Source organism: Episyrphus balteatus, chromosome 3 (assembly GCF_945859705.1).
Source record: "Episyrphus balteatus chromosome 3, idEpiBalt1.1, whole genome shotgun sequence".
In the NCBI taxonomy this organism is placed as follows: Eukaryota; Metazoa; Arthropoda; class Insecta; order Diptera; family Syrphidae; genus Episyrphus; species Episyrphus balteatus.
In genome coordinates, this window is record NC_079136.1 from 27,184,598 (window position 1) to 27,210,673 (window position 26,076).

General features: G+C 32.4%; 1 protein-coding gene across 1 annotated transcript in view; it reads left to right on the top strand.

Annotated features, from left to right (window-relative positions):
• The first annotated feature begins 641 nt into the window (after window positions 1–641).
• LOC129914890 (uncharacterized) overlaps window positions 642–26,076 on the top strand; it is a 99,058-nt gene continuing 73,623 nt past the window's right edge. Inside the window, exons 1-2 of the mRNA XM_055994338.1 lie at window positions 642–983; window positions 1,048–2,346. Of these exons, the coding sequence (XP_055850313.1) occupies window positions 656–983; window positions 1,048–2,346 (1,627 nt within the window). The 5' untranslated portion in view covers window positions 642–655. The remainder of the gene's footprint in view (window positions 984–1,047; window positions 2,347–26,076) is intronic.

A 26,076-nucleotide genomic window follows, 5' to 3' on the forward strand; every position in this document is an offset into this window, starting at 1 on the left:
GAGCAAGTTCGTGCGACCCAGTCGTGCATTTTATTTAATTTTTGTTTTGTTGTTCCGATATAAAACGAACTAACTAAATGAACCTAAGAATCTGTTCACTTTATAAAAATCCAATCAACATAAATGAAGTATGTAATTAACAAAGAATAAAATTGAAAAAGAGTGTAGCTCCTCTGGAAAATTTAACATTAAAAAAATCAATTGCAAATTCTTGACAGATAACGCTAATATACTATCGTAAGGAAATAAAGACTGAAATTGAAACAGATATTTAAAAAAAAAATTAAGTGCAATTTATTGACAGATAACGCTATTACTATCGTACCCATGCATTTTTATGTTTTTCCCAACAATTCAAAGTAAAAAATTTAACACTAAAATATATTTAATGCTTTCGAATAGGGGCAATTAGATCTACCATTCTACAATTTTTGACTTATTTATCACTCATTGGCTTAAAACAACACCAGCAAGCGCGTGAATTGTTAAATAATAAACACTTGTGTAAATATTTTCGGTTGGCATTAGATTGATTTGTACAAAAAAAAAACTGCATTTAAAACCATTTGCTGATAAATAATCAATTCATTTGAATATAATTTTTCAGAGTAAAAACGTTAAATTTTGTTGAAATTATAATTTCTCAATAAAAAAAATGGAGTATATTGAGTCGGAGAAGATTTGGCGAGCCCCTAAACTGGATGTGAAGATTTCAGGTCTTGGTGCAGATATTTTGGAAAAACTCAAGCAAAGTGATCCCGAGAAAATCTACGAAATACATCATGATAGTGGTACACATGTAACGTTTAGACAAATTCGCGAACAGACTATTACGGTTGCTCAAAATTTATTAAACCTGGGTGTGAAAAAGAATCACACAGTTGTGTTTTTCACTATGATGAACTTAAAAATTACACCCCTTACATTTGCCTGCTACACAATTGGGGCGCCATTATGTTTTTTTGAAACTTATCTCGAAGAAGGTAAGGGTTTTTGTGTGAAAAAGTGAATAGTGACGTAACTATGTGTCTTTTTTTTTAATTTTAGAATTTATACCTCAATATTTGGAACTGCTCGATCCAGATGTGATAATTTATGAAGATAAATTCAAGTCTATGGTCTTCAAAGCTCTTAAAGTTCTCAGTCTTCCAAAACTGAAACATATCCTCACCTTAGATGGAAAGGAACAACAACGGTCTGTTGATAACTTACTCTTCAAACCAAAAGTCGACATTGAAAACTTCCAAGTTCCTCACATTGAAGATCCAAATACTCAACCAGCGATCTTGTGTTTTACATCAGGTTCCACAGATCTGCCAAAAATTGTAATTCATTCGCACACCATTATGAGAGAAAGTGTCTATGGTCGATGGCAAGTACAGCCAGGAAGTGTAATTATGATTCTAAGTGAGATCCGTTGGTCTTGTCAGATTTCCGGTATGATGCATCCAGCGTTCCTTGACGTCAAAAAAGTTTACAGTTCAATTCCACCTAACGATCTTTCAGGTGAATTTGTTAAGGAAATAATTGACACCCATAAAGTCACTCATTACTTCGATGTTCCTCAGTTTTTGATAAGTGTATTGGAAGCTGCAGAACGGTCTCAAGACCCATCAAGCTTAAGTTCATTAAAATGGATTAAGCTTGGTGGTGAAAATACTCCAGAAGCAATTGAAAGAGATCTAGCTAAGATAAATCCAAATTGCAAAATTGGAAGATGTTACGGAATGACCGAGCTGGTAGGTGGAGTAGCTTTATCAGAATTGGCCAATAGACAAAATGTGAATGGAGGCGTTTTGAGAAAAGGTTGCATGGTGAAAATAATTGGTAATAATAAAAATTCTCTTGGACCAAATGAAATTGGGAAAATGTGTTTCAAATCAACAGCGCCATTTTTGGGTTATTTAAAAAATCAAAAGGCAAATGAAAATGCCTTCATTGATGGAGGTTGGCTGAACTCGGAAGACTTGGGAATGGTTGATTCGGAAAATATTCTGCATGCTTTTACTCGGAAAAAGTATGTTTTACGTTATGCTAATGGAAAGATACTTTTACCAAGTGATATTGAAAATATAGTTAATAAATTTGAAGGAGTTCGTACATCAGCTTTGGTTGGGAAACCCAGTTTAGAGAATCCTGAAGAAGATTGTGGAACTATTTTTGTTGTTTTTAAAAACAGTTTTAATATAATTAATCTTGAAAATGATTTAAGAGATTACATTAGAAAAAACCTTACCAAAGACCTATTGCACATAGTGAGGTATTTTAAAATTGTGGAAGACTTGCCTAGGACTATATGTATCAAAGTCGATAAGGTTGCAATGAAAGGCATGTTAGATGGAGGCTGTAAGATTTAATATAAGAAAAAAACGTTTAATGAAAGTTTATATTATTTATATTTTTTATATGTTAATAAATTAATCAAATAAAATTGAGTTAACTTTTTTTTTTATTTAGAAAAATTGACAAAGATAGAAGAGACAAGAAGAAGAAGCTGTCTTTTGATGATGTTTAATGAGAACATTTTTTTTTCTTGAAAATCTTTTCTTGAATAGGGGATGTTAAAAATCAGGGGCTAACAACGAAACACAAGCAATAAATGTAGCAAACAAACCAAAAGAAAGAGCTTAGAGAAGCCATACAAAGGCCGCTATCGAAGCTTAAATTAGACAAATTTTATTTATACCACAGTTCGTAGTTTGTACTAAGTTGACTTTACAAAAAAAAAAAAAAATTACAAAATGTATCGCACTTTTGTAGGTATATGATTAGGTATTTATATCCTTAAAACGTCTTGCACCGTTTGAGTAAAACTTACGAATTTGTATCTAGGTGAGTTCAACAATACAAAATAGGGTCAATCAAATCCACCCCCAATCACGACGACTTTAGTGGCTTAAGGCTAAAAGATTTGCAAATCTTCGTTTTTTCGTCTTTATTGACTCTTCTGAAAATAATTTTTAGGGTCTTCCCCGAATATTTCCTGATTCAAATGCTACCAAAAGGTTTCAAACTATTTTTAAGCTTAGCTTCATTGAGCTTCTTGAAGAGAGCAATTATTCCTTGAACATTGCTTCCATCGTCGCGTCGTTCAAGTTTTTGAGTTAAAAAGCTTAATTTTGGACTTCAATTTCATTTTTTTTCAACACTGAAATATTTTGCGTTAAAGGGTGTTTTTTTTAGTAACACAAATTTTCCATGTGACACAATAGTACAATTTCCACAAGTGTTCTTTGTTACTAAAAATAACACATATTAGGGCAAAATTGTATCTATAGATTCGCGTATTTTTATTATTTTTTTTTTCTATGGTAGGTAAATGAAACGTCCGGACGGGTCCGTAAAAAAATTTGATCATTCTACATATTTTCAAAGCGTAATTGGTAAAATTCTGAGTGTTGTTCGTAAAGTAGAAATTAAAACTAAAAAATAATATATTTATTGCAACTGAAAAAAATTTGCATACAAAAAATATTAATTGCAACTAAAAAATATTTGAATTTAAAAAAAAATTTATTTCAACTCAAAAATATTTGCATTCAAAAAAAAATTTTTAATGCAAAATAAAAATTGTATTAAAAAAATATGTTATTGCAATTGAAAAAAGTTTGCATTGAAAATAAAATTTATATTGCAAATAAAAATATTTTGTATTAAAAAAAATTGTAAATACCTATTGCAAATACAAAATTTTCTACATTGAAAAAAAAAAAAAAAATCAATGTAAAATGTGTGCATTAAATATTTTTTTTAATTTTTGTCGACTTTCTGATAATTTCACACTGAGTTAATGACTCTCATTTTTTTTGTGTCAGTTAAAACTTAAAAAATGTTTATAAAAAAATGCGTTATTTTTTTAAAATAATTTGTGATCTTTAAAATTTTATTTTAACAACAATTCTTTGTTACAAGTACATAGGTACAAGAAAAAAACGCTTTTTAAAGCAAATATAAAAACAATAATTATTGCTTTCACATTTCTTATACAATTATTATAAAATTCAAATACAATTATTTTTATATTTAGTTACATATGCTAGATAGCTTCTACTTTAGAGCAAGAACTTACGACCAATTCGTGCATTTCATTCAAATTGTAATTTTTGTTTATTATTTGTTTTTCATACGCACTTGTTAATATTTAATTAACAATTATATTGTAACAATGAATTTAAATTTTTAAAACAAATATGTTTGTTGAAAACATTCAACTGATTTGTTTACATGTAAGAAATGTGTACTCTTGTTTACTTTTGTAGGTAAACTTTATTTTTTTTTCTGAAATAGTTTATTTGAATAGAATAATGTATTATATTCCTAACGATTTTAATAGGAAAAGTAAGGTTTCTTTGATTATGGAACCCAAAATTAAAAAAAGCACAAGATTTCTTATTTTTGTTTCATAATATTTAGTTCAAATTTAACCTTTGCCAATATTTTTCAGTTTCTTGGTAAATATTTACAATCACAAAAAATGTCAAAAATGTGTGTTTAATCAACTGAAATACGCAAAACAAATGAAAAAAGAGGATAAATTATTTCTACACTGTTAAAAATTTTAAACTATTGTTCAAAGAATAAGAATTAACTGTATGATAGTATCATTGAATAAAAATATAGATGGCTTTTGTCAGACAGTCATAAAACCGTTTTCGGGACCTCTATTTCTCGTAAATGACTTAACCGATTTGGAAATTATATTTCTATGTATTCTATAATAATTTATTTGGAAAGGTGCGTTTCAATTTTTTTTTTTTTTGGTGGAAAAATGTGTGAACATTTTGGAAATGAGAGAATTCAGAACCAAAAGGTTTTATTTAACTATACAAGTAAACAGGGTGTTCATTTGAGAAGAACGAAAAGTTGGATTTCGTATTTTTAAATTTAATATCGTAGCGATTCAAGCAGAACATGATTTAAGCGTATTTTATATCCTCAATCCTGAATCTAAGAAAATATGCATCTAGGAAAAAAAAAGAGGTTAAAAAATAAAAAAAAAAACCATTTTAACCTCGGATATTTGTACAATGTACAATGCTTATAAACCCTTTTGGTTCTTGGTTATCATACCAACTGCAACACTTGCAGTGAATTTCGCAGGTGAAGGTATTTCGGGACTAGAAGCAAATAATCACGTTTCCATAAAAAAATACTTTCTCACAAGAAAAATTAAAAAAAAGTTTATTGGATCTTTATTTGTATGGCAAATAAAGCCGTAGAGCCAAATTTTACTGATGTATACGCTTATAAAAGAAATTGCTTTTTATGCGGTTACAACGCCACAGTGCATGGGGACAACGTGGAAGTAATGAAAATTACAGCTTTGGTCCAGATACTAACAAACATACCTTTATTGAAATTAAACAAACATTGGCACACAAATTGAACAAAATCTTCGTCTTTTCAGAAGCAGAAAATCAAAATCCCTTCGATTAAGAATTAAATATTTTGCTTATTTTTAAAATAATACAAAAACACAAGATAAATAAATAAATAAAAACTTAAAAAAAAATAGAAAAAAATAAAATACATAGGTATGTATTTATTTATTAATTTATTATATAAATAAATAAATAAAATATATATGTAGGTAAGGCATTCTGTATCAAAGTTTTGGTTACTTATTAACCAAAAATTTCTTTTTCAGATGTTTTCTGGGTATCGAATACACAACCCTGTAATTACTGATGGGAACTTTTGAATAAAAACTATCAAACTATCGATAGTTGTAAAATATTCATTCATTCGATAGTTTTAAATCATTCATTTAGTTACTATTTTCATTCGAATAGTTTTTTCATTCAATAGTTTTTTATTCGATAGTTTTTTCATTCAAATAGTTTTTTTTATACGATAGTTTTCTCATTCGAATAGTTTTCTTGAACGATAGTTTTTTCATTGGAATAGTTTTCTTAAACGATAGTTTTTTTATACGATAGTTTTTTTTCGATAGTTTTTATTCGATAGTTTTTATTCGAATGAATAAATGAATTTATGAATGAACGATAGTTAATATCATTCAGTTACTAACTATCGATAGTTCAAATCATTCGATAGTTCCCATCACTATCTGTAATGCGACTGTATTGCCACACATCTTTCATAGAGGTTTTTTTGGTTTTTAAGATAATTTTTATACAATTTTTTTTAATGTCTCTAGAACTTAAATAAAGAACTTTGGTTGTTTGTTAAGTTGGTTTACATAGGATAATTTTACATGGGAAAAAAATGGTTAAAAAATTATTTTTTTGCCAACTTCTTGCATTAAAATAAGAAAATAATACCAACTCTTAGTAAGATATTTAAGCTAAGGATTTAGACTTTATTTATATCTGTACGTTTTCTAGAAAAAAATAAATAATTTTTTGGAGGTAATCATTTTACAAAATAAGCGAAAAAAAACTGACAGCTTTTTCTTTTGTCATTTTGTAAATTTTCTTTATGGAAAAGTTTACAAAAAACTTATACTATCCTTTAGCCCAATATTCTTTCTGAAGAATAAAATAATTTTATTCAAGTATACATTATAAAGCATAATAAAGTATAATAATGAATTTTTGAAAGCACTAATTTTTCATGATAAAAGCAAAAAAAAAAAATATTTTTCCTCGAACAACATTTTATATATATTTTTATATGTCAATCTGCTATAAATTATAAAGCGTCTGAAAGCTTATTATTTAAACAAAAAATATTCACCATAATCATCTCTGTACGTAGGAAACAAAAAGAGCTAAATTTTTTTTAATGTAATCAGTTTAAAAACAAATTTTTTTCTCTCCATTAACCTTTTATTCATTTTTTTTTTCGATAGTTTTTATTCGATAGTTTTTATTCGATAGTTTTATTCGATAGTTTTTATTCGAATGAATAAATGAATGAATGAATGAATGAACTATTCGATAGTTAAAATCATTCAGTTATTAACTTTCGATAGTTCAAATCATTCGATAGTTCCCATCACTACCTGTAATGCGACTGTATTGCCACACATCTTTCATAGAAGTTTTTTTTGGTTTTTAAGATAATTTTTATACAATTTTTTTTTTAATGCCCCTAGAACTTAAATAAAGAACTTTGGTTGTTTGTAAAGTCGGTTTACGGAGGATAATTTTACATGGGGAAAAAATGATTAAAAAATTAATTTTTTGCCAACTTCTTGTATTAAAATAAGATAATAATACCAACTCTTAGTAAGATATTTAAGCTAAGGATTTAGACTTTATTTATATCTGTACGTTTTCTAGAAAAAAATAAATAATTTTTTGGAGGTAATCATTTTACAAAATAAGCGAAAAAAAAAACTGACAGCTTTTTCTTTTGTCATTTTGTCAATTTTCTTTATGGAAAAGTTTATACTATCCTTTAGCCCAATATTCTTTCTGAATATACATTATAAAGCATAATAAAGTATAATAATGAATTTTTGAAAGCACTAATTTTTCATGATAAAAGCAAAAAAAAAATTATTTTTCCTCGAACAACATTTTATATATATTTTTATATGTCAATCTACTATAAATTATAAAGCGTCTGAAAGCTTATTATTTAAACAAAAAATATTTACCATAATAAATTTTTTGAATGTAATCAGTTTAAAAAAATTTTTTTCTCTCCATTAACCTTTTATTCATTTTTTTTTTCGATAGTTTTTTTTCGATAGTTTTTATTCGATAGTTTTTATTCGATAGTTTTATTCGATAGTTTTTATTCGAATGAATAAATGAATGAATGAATGAACTATTCGATAGTTAAAATCATTCAGTTATTAACTATCGATAGTTCAAATCATTCGATAGTTCCCATCACTACCTGTAATGCGACTGTATTGCCACACATCTTTCATAGAAGTTTTTTTGGTTTTTTAGATCTTTAAATCACTGAGTTATCCAGTCAATCTTAAAGCTTAAGCTTCTATGAGTTTAATTTTGCAATGCAATAACGTTTGCTTATTAAAGAACCTAGGTATAACATTATTGAAGATTAAACAAAAAATGCCTGAATCCTTCAAGTTCTACTAGACTGATTTCGATGAGAACTCGATTACGTGGTATAAAAATTAAAGTCAAGCTGCCAGAGGCGTACGTTGAGTTGATATAGAAAAAGAACAAATTATATAGAAAATAAGAACAAATAAAAAAGTACGTAGGTATACAGCCTACTTTTTTTTATGGGACCCCTGATGTATCATTTGTTGGTCGCTAAGATTATTTACGCAACACTTTTTGTGGCAAATAATATATACATAGGTAATTTTTTTTCAAAAAACTGATTTATTTTTTTGCGATCCCTGAGGTATGTGACTGGCTACCAATATAATTTGTCTCTCTTGTATCCGAAGTAATTCATGTCAAATAACTTATCTTTAAGTTGCCAACTCTGCATTGTTTCCAGTCGAGGCCCTGGCATGGCACCGCCCCGCTTGCCCCAAAGGTGTGCACGCCCCTGCAAGCTGCCTACACCAATTAACGCTCCTGGTATATGAAGAACATCCGCTTTGTTAACATTTGCATTTTATGTCTAGAAAAATAGGGTCCGGACCCATAAAATATGGTATAGTCATCTGAGCTGGATATATGTACAAAGTTTCATTTCGATACGATAATTGGAAGTAGGCTAAAATTCATTTGGGATGTTTCGACGTCACTTTTGCAAAGAGTGACGCACATCGCTTTTCAAAAAACTGACGCGCGTCACTTTTCAAAAACTGACGGGCGTCACTTTTTGAGAAATTGACGCGGGCGTCATTTTATGATAAATTGACGCGGGCGTCATTTTGTGATGAGAAAATGACGCGGGCGTCATTTTGTGATAAATTGACGCGGGCGTCATTTTGTGATAGATTGACGCGAGCGTCATTTTATAAGAAAATGACGCGGTCGTCATTTTATAAGAAAATGACGCAGGCGTCATTTTATGAGAAAATGACGCGGGCGTCATTTTTTGAGCAAATGACGCTGGAGTCATTTTATGATAAATTGACGCGAGCGTCATTTTATGATAAATTGACGCGAGCGTCATTTTATAAGAAAATGACGCAGGCGTCATTTTATGAGAAAATGACGCAGGCGTCATTTTTTGAGCAAATGACGCGGGCGTCATTTTATGATAAATTGACGCGGGCGTCATTTTGTGATGAGAAAATGACGCGGGCGTCATTTTGTGATAAATTGACGCGGGCGTCATTTTGTGATAGATTGACGCGAGCGTCATTTTATAAGAAAATGACGCGGTCGTCATTTTATAAGAAAATGACGCAGGCGTCATTTTATGAGAAAATGACGCGGGCGTCATTTTTTGAGCAAATGACGCGGGAGTCATTTTATGATAAATTGACGCGAGCGTCATTTTATGATAAATTGACGCGAGCGTCATTTTATAAGAAAATGACGCAGGCGTCATTTTATGAGAAAATGACGCAGGCGTCATTTTTTGAGCAAATGACGCGGGCGTCATTTTATGATAAATTGACGCGGGCGTCATTTTGTGATGAGAAAATGACGCGGGCGTCATTTTGTGATAAATTGACGCTGGCGTCATTTTATAAGAAAATGACGCAGGCGTCATTTTATGAGAAAATGACGCGGGCGTCATTTTTTGAGCAAATGACGCAGGCGTCATTTTATGATAAATTGACGCGAGCGTCATTTTGTAAGAAAATGACGCGGGCGTCATTTTTTGAGCAAATGACGCAGGCGTCATTTTTGAGCAAATGACGCGGGCGTCATTTTTTGAGCAAATGACGCGAGCGTCATTTTATAAGAAAATGACGCAGGCGTCATTTTTTGAGCAAATGACGCGGGCGTCATTTTATGATAAATTGACTCGGGCGTCATTTTGTGATAAATTGACGCGGGCGTCATTTTATGAGTAAATGACGCAGGCGTCATTTTATGAGAAAATGACGCAGGCGTCATTTTATGAGAAAATGACGCAGGCGTCATTTTTTGAGCGTCATTTTCTTATAAAATGACGACCGCGTCATTTTCTTATAAAATGACGCTCGCGTCAATCTATCACAAAATGACGCTCGCGTCATTTTCTCATAAAATGACGCCCGCGTCATTTTCTTATAAAATGACGCCCGTGTCAATTTATCACAAAATGACGCCTGCGTCATTTTCTCATAAAATGACGCCTGCGTCATTTTCTCATAAAATGACGCCCGCGTCAATTTATCACAAAATGACTCCCGAGTCAATTTATCATAAAATGACGCCCGCGTCATTTGCTCAAAAAATGACGCCTGCGTCATTTTCTCAAAAAATGACGCCTGCGTCATTTTCTTATAAAATGACGCTCGCGTCAATCTATCACAAAATGACGCTCGCGTCAATTTCTTATAAAATGACGCTCGCGTCAATTTATCATAAAATGACGCCTGCGTCATTTGCTCAAAAAATGACGCCCGCGTCATTTTCTCATAAAATGACGCCTGCGTCATTTTCTTATAAAATGACGCCCGCGTCAATTTATCACAAAATGACGCCCGCGTCATTTTCTCATCACAAAATGACGCCCGCGTCAATTGCTCAAAAAATGACGCCCGCGTCAATTGCTCAAAAAATGACGCCTGCGTCATTTGCTCAAAAAATGACGCCTGCGTCATTTGCTCAAAAAATGACGCCTGCGTCATTTGCTCAAAAAATGACGCCCGCGTCATTTTCTTACAAAATGACGCCCGCGTCATTTTCTTATAAAATGACGCTCGCGTCAATTTATCATAAAATGACGCCCGCGTCATTTGCTCAAAAAATGACGCCTGCGTCATTTTCTCATAAAATGACGCCTGCGTCATTTTCTTATAAAATGACGCTCGCGTCAATTTATCATAAAATGACTCCCGCGTCATTTGCTCAAAAAATGACGCCCGCGTCATTTTCTCATAAAATGACGCCTGCGTCATTTTCTTATAAAATGACGCCCGCGTCAATTTATCACAAAATGACGCCCGCGTCATTTTCTCATCACAAAATGACGCCCGCGTCATTTGCTCAAAAAATGACGCCTGCGTCATTTGCTCAAAAAATGACGCCTGCGTCATTTGCTCAAAAAATGACGCCCGCGTCATTTTCTTACAAAATGACGCCCGCGCCATTTTCTTATAAAATGACGCTCGCGTCAATTTATCATAAAATGACGCCTGCGTCATTTGCTCAAAAAATGACGCCCGCGTCATTTTCTCATAAAATGACGCCCGCGTCAATTTATCACAAAATGACGCCCGCGTCATTTTCTCATCACAAAATGACGCCCGCGTCAATTTATCATAAAATGACGCCCGCGTCATTTGCTCAAAAAATGACGCCTGCGTCATTTTCTCATAAAATGACGCCTGCGTCATTTTCTTATAAAATGACGCTCGCGTCAATTTATCATAAAATGACTCCCGCGTCATTTGCTCAAAAAATGACGCCCGCGTCATTTTCTCAAAAAATGACGCCCGCGTCAATTTCTCAAAAAGTGACGCCCGTCAGTTTTTGAAAAGTGACGCGCGTCAGTTTTTTGAAAAGCGATGCCCGCGTCAATTTATCATAAAATGACGCCCGCGTCATTTGCTCAAAAAATGACGCCTGCGTCATTTTCTCATAAAATGACGCCTGCGTCATTTTCTTATAAAATGACGCTCGCGTCAATTTATCATAAAATGACGCCCGCGTCATTTGCTCAAAAAATGACGCCTGCGTCATTTTCTCATAAAATGACGCCTGCGTCATTTTTTTATAAAATGACGCTCGCGTCAATTTATCATAAAATGACTCCCGCGTCATTTGCTCAAAAAATGACGCTCGCGTCAATTTATCATAAAATGACTCCCGCGTCAATTTCTCAAAAAGTGACGCCCGTCAGTTTTTGAAAAGTGACGCGCGTCAGTTTTTTTAAAAAGCGATGTGCGTCACTCTTTGCAAAAGTGACGTCGAAACATCCCAAATGAATTTTAGCCTACTTCCAATTATCGTATCGAAATGAAACTTTGTACATATATCCAGCTCAGATGACTATACCATATTTTATTGGCCCGGACCCTGGGGAGGTGCATAGAGGGGTCAAAACACCCCAAATCAATCTTAGCCTTCTTCCAATTATCGTATCGAAATGAAAATTTGTTCAAATATGTAGCTCAGATGACTTCACAATATTTTAGCTGTCCGGACCCTGGGGAGGTGCATTGAAGGGTCGAAAGACGCCAAATCAATTTTAGCCTACTTCTAGTTACAGTATCGAAATGAAACTTTGTACTTATATGTATCGCAGATGACTACACAATATTTTATTGGTCCGGACCCTGGGGAGGTGCATTGAGGGGTCGAAAGACCCAGATCAATTTTAGCCTACTTCTAGTTACAGTATCGAAAAGAAATTTTGTACTTATATGTATCGCAGGTGACTACACAATATTTTAGCTGTCCGGAGCCTGGGGAGGTGCATTGAGGGGTCGAAAGACCCAAATCAATTTTAGCCTACTTCCAATTATCGTATCGAAATGAAAATTTGTACATATATGTATCGCAGATGACTACACAATATTTTACTGGTCCGGACCCTGGGGAGGTGCATTGAGGGGTCGAAAGACTCCAAATCAATTTTAGCCTACTTCCAATTATCGTATCGAAATGAAAATTTGTACATATATGTATCGCAGATGACTACACAATATTTTATTGGTCCGGACCCTGGGGAGGTGCATTGAGGGGTCGAAAGACCCAAATCAATTTTAGCCTACTTCCAATTATCGTATCGAAATGAAAATTTGTACATATATGTATCGCAGATGACTACACAATATTTTATTGGTCCGGACCCTGGGGAGGTGCATTGAGGGGTCGAAAGACCCAGATCAATTTTAGCCTACTTCTAGTTACAGTATCGAAAAGAAATTTTGTACTTATATGTATCGCAGGTGACTACACAATATTTTAGCTGTCCGGAGCCTGGGGAGGTGCATTGAGGGGTCGAAAGACCCAAATCAATTTTAGCCTACTTCCAATTATCGTATCGAAATGAAAATTTGTACATATATGTATCGCAGATGACTACACAATATTTTACTGGTCCGGACCCTGGGGAGGTGCATTGAGGGGTCGAAAGACTCCAAATCAATTTTAGCCTACTTCCAATTATCGTATTGAAATGAAAATTTGTACATATATGTATCGCAGATGACTACACAATATTTTATTGGTCCGGACCCTGGGGAGGTGCATTGAGGGGTCGAAAGACCCAAATCAATTTTAGCCTACTTCCAATTATCGTATCGAAATGAAAATTTGTACATATATGTATCGCAGATGACTACACAATATTTTATTGGGCCGGACCCTGGGGAGGTGCATTGAGGGGTCGAAAGACTCCAAATCAATTTTAGCCTACTTCCAATTATCGTATCGAAATGAAAATTTGTACATATATGTATCGCAGATGACTACACAATATTTTATTGGTCCGGACCCTGAAGAGGTGCATTGAGGGGTCGAAAGACCCAAATCAATTTTAGCCTACTTCCAATTATCGTATCGAAATGAAAATTTGTACATATATGTATCGCAGATGACTACACAATATTTTACTGTTCAGGACCCTGGGGAGGTGCATTGAGGGGTCGAAAGACTCCAAATCAATTTTAGCCTACTTCCAATTATCGTATCGAAATGAAAATTTGTACATATATGTATCGCAGATGACTACACAATATTTTATTGGTCCGGACCCTGGGGAGGTGCATTGAGGGGTCGAAAGACTCCAAATCAATTTTAGCCTACTTCCAATTATCGCATCGGAATGAAACTTTGTATTGCAGATGACTACACAATACTTTATTGGTCCGGACCCTGGGGAGGTGCATTGAGGGGTCGAAAGACTCCAAATCAATTTTAGCCTACTTCCAATTATCGTATCGAAATGAAAATTTGTACATATATGTATCGCAGATGACTACACAATATTTTATTGGTCCGGACCCTGGGGAGGTGCATTGAGGGGTCGAAAGACCCAAATCAATTTTAGCCTACTTCCAATTACCTATCGTATCGAAATGAAAATTTGTACATATATGTATCGCAGATGACTACACAATACTTTAGTTGTCCGGACCCTGGGGAGGGGCATTGGAGGGTCAAAACTTGCCAAATCAATTTTAGCCTACTTAGAATTATAGGGATGGGACACATTTGAAGAATTTTTGCTTTCGCAACTTCTTGAACGAAATATGTTCGTTTTCTTGATCTATAAAGTTTACTAACAATAAACATTAACATTGAACTTCGATTTCAAATAACATTTGGATAGTTAGACGAAATATTGATATATGTAAAATTTTGATGTTTAACCAATATAACTCTTATGTTCAAAAGTGGGGCAGGTTTGAACATGGAAGGTGCACTTTTGCACAGAAGTATTACTTTCGTTGTAATGAATAGATAAAACATAGCTTTTTATTAATTTTTTACTAAGAACATACACATACTCAAAATTGATTATTATATCATATTCAAGAAACCAAAAAATAATAAAAACTCAGAAAAAAATAACCTTAAAATTTAAAATATAGTTATTTCACATTTATTAGTTGAAAAGAAAAACAAGAAAAATTAATTTAAAACATAACTTCGAAAAATGATATTCATGTTCATACCTTTTATGCTTCCAAGAGTAAAATAGATTTATTTTGTGATCAACCTATTTTTCTAGACATTAAATGCAAATGTTAACAAAGCGGATGTTCTTCATATACCAGGAGCGTTAATTGGTGTAGGCAGCTTGCAGGGGCGTACACACCTTTGGGGCAAGCGGGGCGGTGCCATGCCAGGGCCTCGACTGGAAACAATGCAGAGTTGGCAACTTACTTAACGCAGCAAAAAGATAAGTTATTTGACATGAATTACTTCGGATACAAGAGAGACAAATTATATTGGTAGCCAGTCACATACCTCAGGGATCGCAAAAAAATAAATCAGTTTTTTGAAAAAAAATTACCTATATATTATTTGCCACAAAAAGTGTTGCGTAAATAATCTTAGCGACCAACAAATGATACATCAGGGGTCCCATAAAAATAAATTGCACGACTGGGGTCGCACGTACTTGCTCTTATGGTAAAAGTTAGTCTAATGTTAAAGCTTTTCATTCATAAAAATAAAGGAAAATTAAAAATTTGATATTTTCACGGAATTTCGTTAGTGGTGCAAAAAAAATAAAATCTGATTTTATAAATAATTAAATACCGTTTTATATGATCTCTTACAAAAGAGATCGAAAATCGTTAGAGCGGTTTTTTTAAAAAATAATTTTTTATATATAAAAATTTTCATTTTTCAAAAAAAAACTTGGTATTCCATTTCGAAGAAATAATTAATTTATACCTAAAAACGGAATTTCAAAATTTTTCACCGACCAGTTTTCAAAAAATTGAATTTTCAAAAAAAAATTTTGAAATATTTTTTAAAAATCCAAAAATGTGTTTTTTGAAAAATTAAAATTTTTTTTTAAAAAATAATTGCTTAAACTTTTCTGTATAAAAATTTTGGTCGAGAAAATTTTTACGAGAAATTCATAATTCAAAAAATCCGTTCTATGGCAGGTACAGTTAATAACTGTAGAAAAAATATTTTTTTTATTTCCAAAGAAAGCTTCTATGTGCTTTACTACACACACAAAATTTAATCAAAATCGTTAGAGTCGTTTTTGAAAAAAATTAACTTTTGTATTTCCGTTACATGACAGGTACCGTTAGTTTTGGTCCTAAAAAAAAAATTTCAATTTCTCCTCTAGGGAATCACCAAAAACTGTTAACTACCAAGTTTGAAGAAAATAGCTCCAGTAGTTTAGGCTGTAGCTCGAGGTTCTTACAGACAGACAGACAGACAGACAGACAGACAGACAGACAGACAGACAGACAGACAGACAGACAGACAGACAGACAGACAGACAGACAGACAGACAGACAGACAGACAGACAGACAGACAGACAGACAGACAGACAGACAGACAGACAGACAGACAGACAGACAGACAGACAGACAGACAGACAGACAGACAGACAGACAGACAGACAGACAGACAGACAGACAGACAGACAGACAGACAGACAGACAGACAGACAGACAGACAGACAGACAGACAGACAGACAGACAGACAGACAGACAGACAGACAGACAGACAGACAGACAGACAGACAGACAGACAGACAGACAGACAGACAGACAGACAGACAGACAGACAGACAGACAGACAGACAGACAGACAGACAGACAGACAGACAGACAGACAGACAGACAGACAGACAGACAGACAGACAGACAGACAGACAGACAGACAGACAGACAGACAGACAGACAGACAGACAGACAGACAGACAGACAGACAGACAGACAGACAGACAGACAGACAGACAGACAGACAGACAGACAGACAGACAGACAGACAGACAGACAGACAGACAGACAGACAGACAGACAGACAGACAGACAGACAGACAGACAGACAGACAGACAGACAGACAGACAGACAGACAGACAGACAGACAGACAGACAGACAGACAGACAGACAGACAGACAGACAGACAGACAGACAGACAGACAGACAGACAGACAGACAGACAGACAGACATGTCATGTAAAATTGTTATCTCGAGCTTGATTTTTTTTTACGAATCCTAAACTTGCCCTATAGTACCTATATCGCAAGTAAAAAGTAGGCTGTATACCTACGTACTTTTTTATTTGTTCTTATTTTCTTTATAAAGTATGTTCAACGAGGATTTTTCTAGATTAGAACAGGACAGCACAGTTTCGTGAGAAACGTCAGAACAAGTTAGAACAGTCATTTAAACGTCACTTGTCAAAATGAAAAAAAAAAAAAAAAAAAAAACAAATTGTAAATTTGAATTTTTTGTTTATCGTTTTTCGTTTATTTTTTCTATTTTTTTGTAATTTTACTGTGAAAAATATAATTAAAAATTATTTATTAGTTATAAAAACCACGAGCACCCGAGAAATATTCGCACAATTAAATCAAAACAAAAACAAAAAATGACAGCTTTGATTTTGACACTTCTCACGAATCTGTTCTAACCTGATCTGACTCAAAAGCAAGAACAGAAAATCCTGTTCTAAACTGCTCTAGATTTGTCAATGAATAGGTAATTAGAACAGTTCAGCACAGAAAAAACCTCAATGAACAGCAAAAAGCTGTACTTTTCTGCCTAGAACAGTCCAGCACAGCGTCAGTGAACAGAGCTATAATTTGTTCTTTTTCTATATCAACTCAACGTACGCCTCTGGCAGCTTGACTTTAATTTTTATACCACGTAATCGAGTTCTCATCGAAATCAGTCTAGTAGAACTTGAAGGATTCAGGCATTTTTTGTTTAATCTTCAATAATGTTATACCTACATTTCCATTTTATTTTCTTTAATTTTTCCACAAATGCTAGTTTCATTATCCTTTTTATAAGAACATTCAAGTTTACCTACTTAAAATATCTGATTCAAACTGCTCGGGGGCGGTTTTGAACATGTTCGAAATTCCTCCAACACACTTGTTCAAACCAATAATACAAAATTTACAATCATTTAAACATTAAGCTAGCTAATATTTTTTTAATGTTAACTATTGTGTTGCAGTTTTGTCCTATGTTACAGGAAATACGTAGATTTACTAACTGCCTACTAACTTTTTTGTTTTATTAAAATGATATTGTTTAATTTAACATTAATTTCGCAAATTTATGCATCACTTTTTAATTATTTAGGTAGGTATAGGTATAATTTGTTATTTATTATATTCATATTTATACTTTAACATGTACATTTTGTATGTAGGTACCTATTTTTATTTCTTTCTATCAAACGATACACCTTTAGGACAACAAATTATCAAAACCAATCCACAGAATCTGATCACAATTAAATTCAAACCGCAAATAGTGAAATCGCCAGCAATTACCAAAGTCTGATATGGTCATATAGCTTCAGCAAATATCATTTTCCCCTACATATTGTAAAATAACATTACACCACCACCTTCCACCAACACGAAGGGTGTGGATTTTGGCCACAGACTTATCCAATTTCCCAATAAAATCTGTAACAAGAGCAATACACTGGCGAGCGTGTCCATGGTCTCCATATGCTTGTCGTCGTCGTCATCATCGTAGTCGTTTACGATTTTTGTCCATTGGGATAAGAAATCGTTTTGTATTTTTTTTTTTTTTTCAAATTTTATTCTCCCCCTGTCATTTTGTATTTCGAAACCAAACGAAACAGATATCTTAATTTGGGTTAGCAGGCAAAAGTGGAATGGTGACGATGGCGGTAGTGGTCAGCGTGTAAGCCCACACCACAAATGCAATTTGAAAGAACTCAATAAAAAGCTCAATTTTATTTGTGACTGTAACTGAAAGGACGTGACACTTTTTTTTTTTGTGTCCGTTTCCGTTGTTGTATCCTTGATGTGCATCAACCTACCACAAACGACGACGACGTACGACACGATTCCATTTACTTTCAGAAAATGAACACAAAAACTCTCGGAATCAAATCAACAAGCCACTGCGGCCAGCGACGCGGCATGACACTGGTACTGGCACCTTTTAAAACCAACTTTTGCTACCTGTTTCTTTTTCTTTGACAGTTTCGCTATAGTGTATACCTACCTTTCTATTATTATATGTGTTTTGAAAAAAGGATCTTTGAAGGCCATTTTACCGATATTAGAAAGACGTGCACAATCCTTTTTTGTTTGGTTTTGGCTTTGACTGTGGGGGTGGAACGAACAAGAAATCTGCAAAGTGTGGCAACTGGCAAATGGAGTAAATTTAATTTACTTCTTCTTTTTCTTCAGAACTAGGCTGATGTCCAGTTGAGTTTCCTCGTTTGAGTTTCTTTTCTGAGGCAACAAAGTGCTGCAATTTAGTTTCGATCAACAACAACACCTTGGACTGGACTTGCGGATGGCGAAAACGATTGTTGTGTAAGAGGTTTTATTGAAACCATTAATGGACGAAGAAGAAGAATGGAATGTTGCAAGCAGCACACGTCCTGGAAGGTCCGACAAGCACTTTTGTCCACATGTTCTTGGGGATAAAATTGTTTCTTGTTTTTTTTTTTTTTTTAAGGATATAACTGGTTTTGTGGAAAAAGTAAAATATCTTTCAAAGAAATGAAGTTAGATTTGGATTTTCACAAAGTAGGAAAGAGTTGGTATTGAAGAAGCGATTAAAATGTTAAAAGGTCAAACCTGTTTAAAATGTCGTCGCGTGTCGATACGGATGCAGAATGTCAACCAAATAATGATATTTGCTATACGTTTGATGGGTTTTGACATCTTTCTTAAACTTCAGTCCAAACAACTTTTAAGGTAACTTGCCGCAATATTGTAGTGCATTTTTTTTTACACAACGGTTCATTGAATTAGGGTCATGTAAAATGTTTGAGTACTTAGTTGAGCAAAAAAGTGGTATTTGCTTTTAAAACTAATGCAGCTAGGTTAAAATGCATTTGTTAGCAGGATTATTTAAGGTTCCGTAGCAAAAGAAAAAATTGAGAAAACTTCAGATTTGTAGTCACGGCATATTAAAAACCGTCACAGGGTGACCATTTCTTCGATTTTTTTTCGAATGCCCATAACTCACAAAATGTATTGCTACGATTTTTTTTATTATTTTTCTGATAACTGCCACCACCTCACCTACCCTTTCTTGTAAAATAAAAATTATGAGATATTAAAACCATCTCATATCTTATAAGATATTTGAGCTAAAGATTTAGATTTTATTTATATCTCTACGTTTTGTAGAAAAAAAGAAGGCTATGTGATGTTGGCACCCCCAAATGCAAATTTTTTTTTCAAACCTATATGGTTCGATTGCCCAAGGTTAGCCCAGGATAGCCCAAGATTTTTTTTCGTTAGCCCACCCTTAGTTTTAAAATTATAACGGAATTATTTTTTTTCACCTCAAAAATCACAAAAAAAAAACTTTTTTTTATTCTGTGAAAAAATTGTTGGTTTTGCACTGTGGTTCGATTGCCCAACGTTAGCCCAGGATAGCCCAACTTTTTTTTTCTTGATTGCACTATTTTTTCAAAAGATACAACAAAAAACTTTTTTTCATATCAGAAACCGAAAAAATTTAAATTTTTTTTCCTGTGAAAAAATCCTTAGTTTAAAACCGTGGTTTGTTTGCCCAAGGTTAGCCCAGGATAGCCCAACTTTTATTTTTGCTATCGTAAGCTTAGTTTAAAAATTATAGAAGAATTAGTTTTTATTCACCACACCAAAAAAAAAAAGTACGTATACACCTCAGTGACCCTTTTTTAATTTATAATTAAGAACAATTAAATTCACTGTTGTTTGCTTTGCGCAATAAATGTTTTTAATTTGAATTAACATTTTTACTTGATTGAATGTAGTCCATATAACATTCCTGTTAAGAAGCTTAAGTTGACATTTAACATTAAAAGCCAAAACAAACGAATAATTTTTGAAGTCTCAAAATCAATTTTTTGTTTTGTTTGCCATATAAGTACCTAGAAAAGCTACATGCTTAGTAAAATATATCCAAACGTATTTCAAAAGTAACAACAAATATGAAATGGTGTAAAGTGATTGCTTTTTCAGAACACGAAAAAACACTTTTTTCAAAGTAGGTATCAACTTCTTAAAAATCAAACATTTTTTTTTCAGTGTAAAATTTATCCTTTTTTCATTTTTCCTCAATTAACCATTCTAATTCCAACTAATTACATCACTTTTTTTCGTTAGCCCACCGTCAGTTTAAAAGTTATAACAAAAAACTTTTTTCAAATTACAAACCTCTTAAAAATCAAAAAAAAAATAAAAAAAATACTTGCTCTTATGATAAAAGTAGCTTTTATGTCAAAGATTTAAAAAAAAAATATTTTGAATTAGTTAAAATTTGATTTTTTTAAGGAATTTCATAAGAAATGCAAAAATACGAAATTATTTTTTTTTAGTTTTTCTTACGCCATATTTTTGTTACTCGTGATTTTTTGACAAAAACAAAAAACGCAATTAGCTACATATATTAAAATCACTCAAAGCATTATGTATGTCAAATTTAGTCTAGAAAATTTTAATAACTCATTAACGGTGTACGGGAAGAGCCGACATCAAAGATAAAAAAATGTAAAGTCATATTTCCATTATCCGTATTTTTTGAGAAAAACTAAAAATGCAGTTACGTTAGATTTACGTACAACATTACTTGTGTAAAATTTAATCGAAATCGTTAGAGTCATTTACGAGAAAATTGCAATAACTTTATTGAGATGTACGGGAAGAGCCGACATCCGCGATTTAAAAAAGAGTTAATGTCATATTTTCACTATCCGCAAACAGCATTACGTATGTTAAATTTAATCAAAATCGTTAGAGCCGTTTTCGAGAAAGTTGCAATAACTCCAAAACTTTGTATGGGAGGTATACGTTTAAAGCGAGATATTAAAAAACAAAAAAAACCAACCTTGGAAATTACAAAAAAATCATCTGTACCAAATTTCAAGAAAATCCCTCAACCCGTTTAGGCTGCAGCTTCATGTACAGCTTTTTGTGACGACGCACCGACGCACCGACGCACCGACGCACAGACCGACGGACGTCATGACGAAAACCACTTTTTCGGACTTCTCCATCATCGTAAAGTTAGTTTTGATTAAAACCTCGAATTTTTTTTTTACACGAAACCAATACTTGCCCTATTGAGCAAGTAAAAATATGTATTCGTTTGCTGGCCCTACGTTTACGAAATAATGCACTGAACAGTGATGGACTGAATATTTAAAAAGATCCCCAAAAATTAATTTTTTTCAAAAAACAAAATTGTTTAGTACATCATTTTATTATTTTGTTAGATGATACATATTTTATATACATATATACACTGAGGTGTATGCGTAACTTTTGTTGTTCAGTGCATTATTTCGTAAACGTAGGGCCAGCAAACGAATACATATTTTTTGTTAATTTCACGAGGTGGACAAACCTTATTGCCGTTTGACATTTTGTATGAACGTTGCTGTAAAAAAATTGATTTTTGAATATTTCTTAAACGGAGGGTATTTTGGAAGATTATAAGGAACTCGAGCTACACTGAAAATTTTTTTTTTTGATTTTTAAGAGGTTTGTAATTTGAAAAAAGTTTTTTGTTATAACTTTTAAACTGACGGTGGGCTAACGAAAAAAAGTGATGTAATTAGTTGGAATTAGAATGGTTAATTGAGGAAAAATGAAAAAAGGATAAATTTTACACTGAAAAAAAAATGTTTGATTTTTAAGAAGTTGGTACTTTGAAAAAAGTTTTTTGTTATAACTTTTAAACTGAGGGTGGGCTAACAAAAAAAGTGATGTAATTAGTTGGAATTAGAATGGTTAATTGAGGAAAAATGAAAAAAGGATAAATTTTACACTGAAAAAAAAATGTTTGATTTTTAAGAAGTTGGTACTTTGAAAAAAGTTTTTTGTTATAACTTTTAAACTGAGGGTGGGCTAACGAAAAAAAGTGATGTAATTAGTTGGAATTAGAATGGTTAATTGAGGAAAAATGAAAAAAGGATAAATTTTACACTGAAAAAAAAAAATGTTTGATTTTTAAGAAGTTGGTACTTTGAAAAAAGTTTTGTGTTATAACTTTTAAACTGAGGGTGGGCTAACGAAAAAAAGTGATGTAATTAGTTGGAATTAGAATGGTTAATTGAGGAAAAATGAAAAAAGGATACATTTTACACTGAAAAAAAAAATTTTTGATTTTTAAGAAGTTGGTACTTTGAAAAAAGTTTTTTGTTATAACTTTTAAACTGAGGGTGGGCTAACGAAAAAAAGTGATGTAATTAGTTGGAATTAGAATGGTTAATTAAGGAAAAATGAAAAAAGGATAAATTTTACACTGAAAAAAAAAATGTTTGATTTTTAAGAAGTTGGTACTTTGAAAAAAGTTTTTTGTTATAACTTTTAAACTGAGGGTGGGCTAACGAAAAAAAGTGATGTAATTAGTTGGAATTAGAATGGTTAATTGAGGAAAAATGAAAAAAGGATAAATTTTACACTGAAAAAAAAATGTTTGATTTTTAAGAAGTTGGTACTTTGAAAAAAGTTTTTTGTTATAACTTTTAAACTGAGGGTGGGCTAACGAAAAAAAGTGATGTAATTAGTTGGAATTAGAATGGTTAATTGAGGAAAAATGAAAAAAGGATAAATTTTACACTGAAAAAAAAAAATGTTTGATTTTTAAGAAGTTGATACCTACTTTGAAAAAAGTGTTTTTTTTTCGTGTTCTGAAAAAGCAATCACTTTACACCATTTCATATTTGTTGTTACTTTTGAAATACGTTTGGATATATTTTACTAAGCATGTAGCTTTTCTAGGTACTTATATGGCAAACAAAACAAAAAATTGATTTTGAGACTTCAAAAATTATTCGTTTGTTTTGGCTTTTAATGTTAAATGTCAACTTAAGCTTCTTAACAGGAATGTTATATGGACTACATTCAATCAAGTAAAAATGTTAATTCAAATTAAAAACATTTATTGCGCAAAGCAAACAACAGTGAATTTAATTGTTCTTAATTATAAATTAAAAAAGGGTCACTGAGGTGTATACGTACTTTTTTTTTTTGGTGTGGTGAATAAAAACTAATTCTTCTATAATTTTTAAACTAAGCTTACGATAGCAAAAATAAAAGTTGGGCTATCCTGGGCTAACCTTGGGCAAACAAACCACGGTTTTAAACTAAGGATTTTTTCACAGGAAAAAAAATTTAAATTTTTTCGGTTTCTGATATGAAAAAAAGTTTTTTGTTGTATCTTTTGAAAAAATAGTGCAATCAAGAAAAAAAAGTTGGGCTATCCTGGGCTAACGTTGGGCAATCGAACCACAGTGCAAAACCAACAATTTTTTCACAGAATAAAAAAAAGTTTTTTTTTGTGATTTTTGAGGTGAAAAAAAATAATTCCGTTATAATTATTTTAAAACTAAGGGTGGGCTAACGAAAAAAAATCTTGGGCTATCCTGGGCTAACCTTGGGCAATCGAACCATATAGGTTTGAAAAAAAAATTTGCATTTGGGGGTGCCAACTTCACATAGCCAAAAAAGAAATAATTTTTTTGAAGGTAATCTATTACAAAAAAATATGCATAGCTAGGTATATTTTTCTTTGATCCTTTTTTCAATTTTTTTATGGAAAAAGTTAAAAAAAAAGCTTAATATTTTTTCTAATGAATGAAGTAATTTTTTTTAAGATCTGAAATTGAAAACAACAATAATTTTTCATGAAAAAAGCGAAAAAAAAAACAAAAGTAACTTATTTTTCCTCGTATAAAAAAACTATTTGAATGAAAAAACTATCGTTTCAGAAAATTATTCGAATGAGAAAACTATCGTTTGAAAAACTTTTTGAGTGAAAAAACTATCGTTTTAAAAAACTGTTTGAATGAAAAAACTATCGTTTAAGAAATTATTTGAATGAAAAAACTATCGTTTCAGAAAACTATTTGAATGAAAAAACTATCGTTTCAGAAAACTATTCGAATGAGAAAACTATTGAATAAAAAAAAACTATTCGAATGAAAATAGTAACTAAATGAATGAATGAATGTTTTAAAACTATCGAATGAATGAATATTTTACAACTATCTATAGTTTGATAGTTTTTATTCGATAGTTCCCATCACTAGTTATCACATCAAATAAAAAAATTAAAAAAAGTATTTGGTTTCTTAGGATTCGAACCCCAGACTTCTAATGCAAAAGACATGCCTTCAACAGTTTTACGCTCTGGGCTGTTGATTCTATTTACTTATGGCTGTCTTAAGTTGGACATGGCGTCATAACTGGATCCCACGTATTAGCTCCTTGAAATCATTCAGAATTTGCTTGTAAAATTATATTAGTAAATTTATAAACATAAAAAAAAATTAAAATTGTTATTAGTAATTCCATTCAATCCATCATCAGTTCTGTTTGAGATGCTGTCTCCTAGAATTAAAATTCCATATAAATTTTCCTTCGATATCGATATCAATATTTGCTAAATTTGAACATCTATCTTAATGACATTGCAATTTGTTATGGTCCTTGACGTGTGTTGGTATGTGGAGGTGAAGACAAAATTGAACTTTCTACATTTGTGTACATATATGTACATATATCCAGAAAGAACATATTACTTCTGGAGAATTGAAAAACTATATTGCTGTACATTTCCATAAATTCACCCTCTTTGTTATTAGACTCGATAAAAACCAGCACCCTTATACTGTACCCCAACTCTTCTCTCTTTTTGTACATTTATCATAAGAATAAAGATCGATTTTCGAATACCTTCGGTTCGGTACCTACTTGAAACTTATTTCAATTTTCACCTTCTGGAACATTACAATATTCCATTGTTGATGGTCTGTACATTTCATTTGTTTTCTAAAGTGCAATGCAATACCTGTTCCGGCTATTTCTATGAAATAAATGCCAAATCGACCATTGTTGCACTTAACTCCTTATTGCTCTTGCAACAGGGAAAGCAACCAACTGACGATGACGACGACGGCAACGACGTTAGCAATATATATTCGTCGTCCTTGGGTTGTGTCCCAGGACAAATTGACAAAGTCATCACACACAACGTTCAACAAATTTCAAAACAAAGGATGTGAACATTATTTGTCTGTCTTTTCTGTTGAAACATGAACCCCATGCTCTCTTCTTGTATCATTAGTATACTCGTTCCTACTTCCTATCTTCAGCTCCTGCCAATGTTCGCTATACTCCTCAGAGAGGGTATATAGAAATCGAAAACAAGCAGAGGAGCAGCGTTTTTCGCGTTAACAACAAAAATGAAATGCAAATACGTTGACTGCTGACAAATAGTATCGCTTGTCAATTTATCACACATCTTCTCCAAGTTTCTGAAGCCAGCTATCCTTTCAAGATTGAAGACCTATGCTCCTCCGAAGAAGATGCTGTATGGTTGGTTTATTGGTACTTTTTTTTTTTTTTTACAATGTACCAGTATGTTGCATATTCGCACACACACACACATCATGTAGAATGGGATAGAATTTTT